Source organism: Odocoileus virginianus, chromosome 26 (genome assembly GCF_023699985.2).
Source record: "Odocoileus virginianus isolate 20LAN1187 ecotype Illinois chromosome 26, Ovbor_1.2, whole genome shotgun sequence".
NCBI classification, from domain to species: Eukaryota; Metazoa; Chordata; class Mammalia; order Artiodactyla; family Cervidae; genus Odocoileus; species Odocoileus virginianus.
The window spans coordinates 40,214,226-40,224,742 of record NC_069699.1 but is presented as its reverse complement, the minus strand read 5'-3'; the positions used below and the strand labels follow the sequence as shown (position 1 = coordinate 40,224,742).

The following is a 10,517-nucleotide window of genomic DNA, read 5'->3' as shown; positions in this document are numbered from 1 at the left end:
TTTTAAGTCTTTTGAGTTCAAATTAAACTTTCTATGTGAATTTGAGACACTTACAGGAAACTTGCAGAAACTTTCTCTTGAAGGAAATAACAGCAGATAATGAAAAGCAGAGATACTGAACGATGGGTATACTACATTCCTTTTGTGTAAAAAAATTCGGGGAAAGGGTATAAATTCATAAATGTTTGCATATGTATAGGAGTCAGAGCGGGAATATGAAAAATGTTTTTTAACTCAAAAAACAAAAAAAAACCCTGAAAGTATGACACTTCAAAGTATCTGTCTCAAACTGGGATTAAGACTCTGCTACAGAGTTAAAATAGATCAATTTACTCTAAGGAAAGTCACATTTTCAAATAGGGTTTTTGTTTCGGGGTTATTTTTGTTGTTGTTGTTTTTGGCGCACCTCACAACTAGCAAGACCTTAGTTCCCTCATCAGGGGCTGAATTCAGGCCCTCAGCCGTTAAGAACTTCCCTGGTGGCTCAGGCGGTAAAGCGTCTGCTTACAATGCGGTTTCAATCCCTGGGTCGGGAAGATCTCCTGGAGAAGGAAATGGCAACCCACTCCAGTATTCTTGCATGGAAAATCCCATGGACAGAGGAGCCTGGTAGGCTACAGTCCATGGGGTCGCAAAAAGTCGGACAGGACTGAGCGACTTCACTTTCACTTTCAGCAGTTAAAGCGTAGACTCCTAACCACTGGACTATCAGGGATTCCCACATTTTCTAACAGGGCTCTTATCTTTCTTTAAATAGACTTGATATTCTTTAAATGTCTTTCTTTAAGGTTGACTGAGTTCTGCAAAGTTGCATGAACAAAAATGCCAGTTCAAAGTTTGTATTTGCTAATGTGGGTGCTACGAACTGGAGGACTGAGACTTTCTTCAAGTAGTCAGCTGATATAATGTAATGACTTTTATCCTTTCAGTGTAGCCCCACATTACATACCATCAGGTATCCAGTCACCTTGGCAAATGCTTGCTGCCTTGGGAGAGGGGAGGACCAGAATATAAATTTCAAACTACTGCAAAATTCACACTTCTTTTAGAAAAAGGCTTATTTTCCTCACTGTAAGCCAGGGGAAAAAAAGTATGGCTTATTATAAGACACTCAATAAACATTCTAGTTGTAGGAGACGGGAAAGTGGATGCAAACAAATCCTTTGCCGTGACGAGAGAATTCTCAATTTCTTCTCTGAATCATGAGTTGTTTTTTTTCCCCTTCAGTTCATCACTTAATTATATTTAACACAAAATTTGTCCCTTGAAATACTTTTTTTCATGTGGTTTTCAAAGAAACTGCGTATTTCTCATTTCCTTTTACTCACTGGCTATTCTGTCTCCTGTCATTCATTCAGCAACGCCTCTTTGGCCTTGAGCACTAACTTAACCTCTTTGGACCTCATATCTGTATGTTTTCAGCACAGTCACTGCTCCCTAATAGGGAGCTATTATGTATCGTTCGTAGTTACTACCACAAAAGCTCTGCTTCGCGCGTCGGCGCTGGCTCGGTCAGAGGCGAACCCACCACACCTCAGAAGAGGGTGAGCAACGTTGGGAGTGCTGCTGAGAACTAAACAACACTTTCCACACCTGAACACACACTGGCAATCTGGGTAGAGTTCCCTACGCCCTAGCACAAGGCAGCACCAGAGAGCACCAGAAGTCAAGCGGTTAAAACCCAGGCACCACGCCTGTCTCCTCCGAGGAAGCGAAACCCGTGACATCACCCCCACCACTTCCGGTTTGAGCGCGCCTTCTCTTCTGCCTGCCAACTGCACTTTCGTTAAAATCGTGGAGTCTAATATTTCCTTCTGGAACCTCTATATTTTCTTTTTTTTTCCATCCTTATGACTCTACTAAAAGATAAAATTAAGCCAGATGGATTCGAAAAAAGCGTGGCTGTGGAGAAAAGGAGTAGGTGAGCTGCCCTGGTGAAAGTGCGTGGCGGGAGCTCAGTGCGCCTTCTCTTCGCCGGCCGGAAGTTGAGGGACTGAATGGATCCCGGAACCGGCGGCTGCGGCTTCTCCCTCTCTACTTGACACTTGGCGGTTGCTTAGCCGCAGGTCTTGACAGCCGTTGGGCCGCCAGGTTCATGTGGAGGCTCCCAGGCGTCCGCGCCGCGCTTCGTGGGGTCCGCACGGCGGTGGAGCGGCGCAGTCGGACCGAGGCGGCGTCTGAGACCTCGGTGGGCGCGATGGAGCGCGCTGTGGTGCGCTGTGTGCCTTCCGAGCCTAAGCTAAGCCTGTCATTCGCGCTGGCCGACGGCAGCCACAAGAACATGCAGCGCGACCAGAGCGAGCCGCTGGGTCGGGCTCTCAGCCGGATCGCTACCAATGCCCTTAAAGGCCACGCTAAGGCAGCCGCCGCCAAGAAGATCAGAAAGAACCGGGCAAACGCAAGCAGTGGCGTGGCCTGTGCTGGGCCTGGACCTGAGCCGGCTGCAGCCTGCGAGCCCGTGGTGAAGCTGTACTACCGGGAGGAGGCAGTAGCTGAAGACGTGCTCAATGTGGACGCCTGGCAGGACGGTGCGGTGCTGCAGATTGGTGATGTCAAGTACAAGGTGGAGCGCAACCCACCCACCTTCACCGAGCTACAGTTGCCGCGCTATATCATGGCCGGCTTCCCGGTATGCCCCAAGCTCGGCGTCGAATTTGGGGATCCCACCGGCTCCCTCTTTCGCTGGTACAAGGAAACCAAACCCAGAGCGGCGGAGCCTGAGGGCGGAGGCCCCTCGTCATCGTCTCCCTCTTCGCTCTCTCCTGGTTGGACCGAGACGGGTGTGGACGAGCGCGTCTACACCCCGTCTAATGCCGACATCGGGCTACGGCTCAAGCTTCATTGCACTCCGGGCAATGGGCAGCGCTTCGGGCCAAGCCGGGAGTTGGAAAGTGTGTGTCCAGTGGAGGCTGGGCCCGGCACCTGCACCTTTGACCACCGGCATCTCTACACAAAGAAGGTGACGGACGACGCTCTCATCCGCACAGTCTCCTACAACATTCTGGCTGACACATATGCCCAGACTGAGTTCTCGCGGACGGTCCTGTATCCATACTGTGCCCCTTACGCTCTGGAACTCGACTACCGCCAGAATCTTATCCAGAAGGAGCTCACGGGCTACAACGCCGACCTCATCTGTTTGCAGGAAGTTGACCGCTGCGTGTTTACAGACAGCTTGGTGCCGGCCCTCGAGGCCTTTGGGCTGGAGGGCGTGTTTCGAATCAAGCAGCACGAAGGCCTGGCTACTTTCTACCGAAAGTCCAAGTTCAGCCTCCTTAGCCAGCATGACATTGCTTTCCATGAAGCCCTGCAGTCCGACCCACTTCACAAAGAACTGCTGGAGAAACTAGCTTTGTATCCAGCAGCGCAAGAAAGGGTGCTCCAGAGGTCTTCTGTCGTTCAGGTAAAGTGACTCCGCCAGTCTCTGTACATACTGGTTCTGGAAGGGGTACCAGGGGTGGGGGTGCTTATAATAGAGATGAAACTAGACCAGACGGTACTGAAAAGTGTTTGCTCTTGAATCTTAAGCACGTCATTTAGCCTTCATTCATTCATTGAGCAAATACTGAGTACTTGAAATGCGCCCTGCACACTTCACATTACCTGGAAAAAAGACGTGCTTACGATTTCGTGTATCTAGCTAAATAAGATAATTTGGTAGCTAATATTTTCTTATTGGAGAAGGCAATGGCAACCCACTCCAGTGTTCTTGCCTGGAGAATCCCAGAGACGGAGGAGCCTGGTAGGCTGCCGTCTATGGGGTCGCAGAGTCAGACACGACTGAAGCGACTTAGCAGCAGCAGCATTTTCTTATTACTACCAAACACTGTGGTGACACATTTTGAAGAACTTTAAGTCTCCAGTATCTTTTACGAAGAGCTCCATAAATATTAGCTTTTAATTTTGGCTCATAGTAATCCTGCTGTTCCCGTTTTATAGATGTTACTCTACAACTCTGTCCATTTTTTAGGTAACTGGTTTTGTTCATATTAAGAAGAGTAGCTTCCATTTTTTGAGCACCTGCTGTGTACCATGCACCTCGAGTAAGCTCATTTAACTGAATTCACACAATGAAATGTTCTCTTTGAAGTGGATGATATTGCTTCTTTTTCACTCATGATGAAGCTGGTTTAGGAAAAAGAAATGTCACTTTCCAGGTCACACTGCTATAAATGGTACAGTGGGTATTCAAAGCTACTTCTGCCTGACTCCTATGCCTACACTTACCACTTAAAAACACCGTTTCCAACCTTAGTGTTACCATCTGAACTGTATTCATGCTACCTCTATATGTTGGGTTGTTATTAAAATATTATGATATATAAAATCAATATATAAAATATGAATCCCATTCATGTATATTCCAAAATTTTAGACTTAAGTTTCATAATTTCGATCATACTTCATCAGCAGGGAAGGATTTGGAATAAAATGTCAGTTCATCATATAGTCTTAGATTTAAGAAAAAAAAATTTCAAAACAGGAAATAGAAACTGAAGTCAGCATTTTCTGTTTATCTTAGGTTTCTGTTCTTCAGTCTACAACAGACTCTTCTAGAAAGATATGTGTTGCTAATACCCATCTTTACTGGCACCCCAAAGGTAGGTTTTGTTGATTTTCACAAGTGGCTTGAACATGGTAACTTAAAGTCGGTAAAAGCTGTTTTACACAAATACATCTTTTTTTTATTTGTTTTGTCAAAATATAGTTTATACACAGTGCTGTACAATTTAAGGTATATGGCATAATGACTTATGTGTATTGCAAAATGATTATCACATTAAGTTAACATCCATAATCTCATATAAACACCCCAGAAAAGTTGTTTTTCCTTGTGGTGAGAACTTCCGGGATTTACTCCCTTAGTAGTTTTCAAACATACCATACAGCGGTATTAACTATAGCCATCATGTTGTGTATTAATTACCCAATATCATTAATCTTGAAACTTGAAATTTTACATTTAACCACTTTCCTCCAGTTCCTCCCCACACATACAAATAAATATCCTGAATGTTACCCAGATATTTGTGGGTTTTTAATTTTTTTTTAAGGCAGGTTAACATTAATGTTTTTTATATTCCTAGGTGGGTACATTCGTCTCATTCAAATGGCAGTAGCCCTGGCTCACATTAGACATGTCTCTTGTGATCTGTATCCCGGCATACCAGTCATATTTTGTGGGGACTTTAATAGCACCCCATCAACAGGAATGTATCACTTTGTCATCAGTGGCAGCATCGCAGAGGATCATGAAGACTGGACTTCCCATGGGGAAGAGGAACGATGCAACATGTCTCTTAGCCATTTCTTCAGACTGAAAAGTGCTTGTGGTGAACCTGCTTACACAAATTATGTCGGTGGCTTTCATGGATGTCTGGATTATATTTTCATTGACTTAAATGCTTTAGAGGTTGAACAGGTGATTCCATTACCTAGTCATGAAGAAGTTACCACCCACCAAGCCTTACCTAGTGTTTCCCATCCCTCTGATCACATAGCACTTGTATGTGATTTAAAATGGAAATAGATTTGTGTCTAATAGAATTTAAATCTGCTCTAGTAGGAGATTTAATTTGAATCAGTGTTTATAACTTTCAAAGAGGAAAATTAGACACTAAGGTAAAATATTCTTATCCTATTAGTTATGTTCTAGTGTCTTCATTACATGACTATCATAATGTTTCCATAATAGTTTCTCTACCCTTTTTTCCTATCCTTGGAGGAAAAACAAAAATATTTATGGCTGGCAGGAAGAACACTGTGTACATTTTATAAGTACTTTTTTTTTTGCTAATTAAGAATTTTGTAAAGGAAAAAAAAAATACCTGAATGATCTTGTAATTTTTCTATCATAACACACTTCAGATTAAATGATGTATATATAATTAGGGGGAGAGCACATACAAGTTGAAATGAGAGGATTAAGTTCTCTCATTCTCACAAGGAAAGAATAACATTAGGGCCTATCTCTACCTCAGTTTGGATGGCAATTTCATACAACTTCAGAGCTTTAACAAAAAAGTACACCATAACCAATTCCTATTGTTTTTCATCTTTTGTTTTTCGATTGACATAAGGTATTTTCACTGTCTTATTTTTAGGATTTAATTTTTAGTGTATGGCATAAATGGACATACTTATGGTCCCATCCTTACTGCAGCTTATCTTAACTTTTAGGATGCAAGCACAATTTAGTATTCAAAGTGAACAGTAACATTGTCAACTTGATCCTATTGTCTATAACACTCTTACCTATGGAAAATGTTCATAAATCAACAGGGTATTTGACCCTATCATATTAGGTATTAGGAGAATTCCTTAGCACAATGCATTACTTTTGAAAAACTGCCTACTGATATGGGCTTGAAATAGTGGATGAACCACAGAGTATTTCTGTGCTGCAAGTATTTTTGAAATTGTTGGTTTTTCTAAATAGGAGAAAGGGAGAGTAGTAATGGGGTTTTTGAGCATCTCTGGAATAAACTTATAGACTTGAACATTATATTATAGCTTGAGTTACAGGAAAACATTGTATATGTAATTTATATACTGTAAAATTTTTTTAAAATATGAAGCCAAATTCTTGAAAATTACAAATTATAGTTTTACTGATTAGAGTCTAGCTGATTAGTAACTAAGTTTTTCTAACTCAGTTATCACCATACTTTATTTGTAATGCTTTAGCTCCAGCCTCATGTTCAGGATAACCATAATGTCATCTTGTATTTCTGCATTTAACTTAGACAGCTAGAGCTCACTTCAACCAGAGCTCTGATTTTCCAGTCATGAAGCCCTTTGTTCCACCTTCTTTAATCTCTAAGCCTGGAAGAACTTTCCTCTTTTGATGAAGTAGCCTGCATTTTCATATTCTGCTCACTATCCAGTGTATTGTTTACTCTTAGTAATTTTGAAAATGAGAGGGTTTTACCTGCACTTCAGATTGAACCTTGAAGTGCTTAAAAGTACTTGAAGCAAAAAATTTAAGGTGGCAGTTTTTGGGGATCTTGTTTAGAAAAAGCTATAAATGAGAAATTGAAGCTACCAAATTGTGCCTTCCTAAATAGCATTTTAAAAGCATTTTAACATCAGTTTACAGATACACAATATATTGAAGCCAGAATCTGAGCTTTTTGCAATTTTTTTTTCCGTTTAAAATTTGGTTTTGATTTCGTTTCAAACAGACATTGATAGGACTTTGACAGTAAGCTGAGAAAACAAAAAAGCTGAGAAACATAAAGTGTAATATGACGTCCTCATGCCCATGAGAAAAACATACAAGTCCTGTATTATTAATAACACTACAGCAAGCTATATCGAACTTTGGTCACAAAAATTCTACATAGTTATTAAACATCCACATCCTGATTCTTCAAATTTGGTATTTGCTGACTAGACAATGATCATGCAGGCATTTCAGAATATTAGAATATAGAGTATTATTTTGAAGTGCCATATACTCTGGTCAAATCTCTAGTACACAGCTACGTTCATACGGTTAGTCCAAAGTTATGCTGTCACGGTGGTGTCCCACTCTGACCCCCATGGACAAGCTCCTCTGTCCATGGAATTTTCCAGGCACTACTACTGGATTGGATTGCCATTTCCTTTTCCACCGTATCTTCCTGGCCCAGGGATCAAACCTGCATCCCCTTCATTGGCAGGTGGATTCTTTACCACTGTGCCGCCTGGGAAGCCCAAAGTTAGGGAATGCTAAGAAAACTGTATAAGTAGCATACCAAAACGTCCTTGTATATGAGTTAGAATAAAGTGTTATTTCAGAAATTTTTTAAGTGTTTAAAGCCATCTCTGTGATTGAATTTTTCTATTACATTTGGGTTTTTTAGTACATGTAATTAAATATGGAAAGTTGAACAATTCTGGTGAATCAGATTGTACTATGTAACCAGCAAGGTACAATGTACTAGCAAGAACTTGTTTTTGCTATAGGAATTAATGTTTTGAAACTTTATATTATTGATTACAAACTGTAATACTTAAGAACACTATAGAATACATTATTCCTGTTAAATGAATTCGTAAACAGTTGCCACTCAGACATACAAACTGGTAGTGTATAATTCGTTAGCAAACAAACCATTTCTGACTATAATGTGATGTTCTTTAAATTCTAGAAACTAAAATCAGTTGTTAAAAATTTTCAAGAGTTTTACTCATTGGTGACTTTTTTGAGTCATCAAAATGTGGTTTCAGCTCAAGGTGGATCTCTGGAATGGAACTCAATTTAGAGAAGTCCAAAGAATGCTACTGTGGGGAAATCTCCTTGGGGGAAACTGATAGCTTTAGATCTCGTATTTTCCAGCTATGAAATGCAGGCAGAAATTTCTTACAAACTAGTCTGAGACAAAACCAAAACCCATATATAGTGAAAAACAGAAGTTTGCACTATTAGTTGATTGTTAAGACCCACATGACAACTGAATAGGGAAAATCTTTTCTCTAAAAAAGAACCAACTCGTTTTCCAAACGTAATACAAAATTTAAATCCCCACCTTTAAGTGTGGGAATTTGCTGGTGGTCCAGTGGTTAGGACTGTGGGTTTTCACTGCTGAGGGCCTGGGTTCTAACCCTGGTCAGGGAACTAAAATCTCACAAGCCAGGCAATAAAAAGAAAAATGGAAAGTTTCGAAAATTTTAACGTTTTGCTCAATATAATACTATGGAAATGCAATTTAGATTTCATTTTGGAAAGGGAAACAATATTAAGAGGTTTAACTGATTTTGGTAATATTCAAATTCTGTTGTCCCACTTTATGAGAAAGTACATGCTTTAACATTGAAGGTTTAAGAGCTATTATTAACTTGGGTGATTTTTTTAGACACTAACTTCAAAATAACAGTACTACATTCTGAGATGATAATACCAGAACATTTTTTAAACTGAGGTGAAATTCATGTAAGACTAACAATTTTAAAGTATATAATTCCATTGTATGAGTACATTCACGATGTTGTGTGGCTACCATCTGTTAACTACTTTCAAAACATTTTCATCACCCCAGCAAGAAATTCCATACCCATTAATTTACTCTTACCCTCTAACCCCTGGCACATATTAATCTGCTTCCTGCCTCACTGGACTTCCCTATTCTGGATATTTCATATAAATGGAATCATATGCTACATGACTTCTTGTCTGGCTTCTTTCAGTTAGCCTGTGTTCATCCATGTTGTATGCATCAGCATTTCATTCCTTTGTATGGTGGAATAATATTTCATTGTATGGATACACCATATTTTGTCTGTACAAATGGACATTTTGGTTGTTTCTACATTTTGGCTATTGTGAATAAGGCTTATAAACATTTGTGTACAAGTTTTGTTTCAACAGCTATTTCAGTTCTTTTGGTTATATTCCTACAAGTAGATTGCTGGTTCAATGGCGGTTCTACTTAGAAACTTTCTGAGAAAATGCCAAAATGACTTCCAGAGCAGCTGCAACGTTTTTTACATTCCCACCAGCAAGCAATACACAAGTTTCAGTTTCTCCACATTCTCATCAACCTATTTCACTTTTTAGTCATGCAAGTGGATATGAATTGGTATCTCTACCATTTTTAACTTGTTTAGTCTAATGATGTTGCTTCAGTCATAAACTAATCACAAGTGTATTACCCAATCTGTAATTTTTTCCCAGAGGACTCATCTTGAACTTTTTCTTAAAACTTTGTCAAGCAAGCAAGATCAATCTCATTCTTTCTTTTGAAGAAATTTGGAAAAACATTAAAAAAAAAAAAAGTCTGGAGTGTGTATATAAATTAGAAAAAAGAAGCATGACAAAAAAAAAAAAAAATCGCTTGAAAAATGTGAGTCTACTTCAGTAAGTTCAGAGAATGAACTTGCTTTCTCATGTTCTTTTAAACGGTTTAGCCATGCTCCACTCTTACCTACTTCTTTTTAAACCCCAGTTTTGGTTCACAGTAGTAGATAGTAATAATGTCTAAATATCAATTCCTGAGAAACTAAGATGGCCATTGCTGAATGTAATTTACCAAGTTTATAATACATAATCATTAAAAAAAAAAAAGGCCTAAACTCTGCTTATTAAAAAAAAATCTCAAGTTTTGAAAAGAAAACCTTAAATTCAAGGTAAGCTTTAAACACACATTAGAAATAAAACACTGAACTAATATGACACTGAAAATTATATGCAAAAAACTGTTTTGCAAGTTTGCCATCTTCAGTGTATTGAATCATTGAAGCCGGATGATAAAATAGTATTTTACATATAAATAATAACTTTTAAAATGTAGGCCTTAAAAATACTAAATCAGCTTATTGGCTGATGCCACCCTCAAAATAACTGCCAGCTGAATTCATTCTATGATAAGACTCAAGGTCATTCAAAATTGATGTTAACATTGTGTTAAGCTTTTACTCACAATTTTCAGTTTGCTTAAGAAACTTCACTAGAAAACAAGCTGAATCACTAATCTCCATCTTCTGCCCATTTTGTGTTGATTGTAGGTCACAGGTTTCATATAATGTAATCCATT

General features: G+C 39.5%; 1 protein-coding gene across 1 annotated transcript; it reads left to right on the top strand.

Moving 5' to 3' along the window:
- Positions 1-1,418: 1,418 nt before the first annotated feature.
- PDE12 (phosphodiesterase 12) lies at positions 1,419-9,349 on the top strand. The gene is made up of 3 exons (XM_020898897.2): positions 1,419-3,403; positions 4,523-4,601; positions 5,088-9,349. Exons 1-3 carry the CDS (start codon positions 2,096-2,098, stop codon positions 5,528-5,530), a joined length of 1,830 nt encoding a protein of 609 aa, XP_020754556.1. The 5' UTR covers positions 1,419-2,095; the 3' UTR covers positions 5,531-9,349.
- Positions 9,350-10,517: the final 1,168 nt, after the last annotated feature.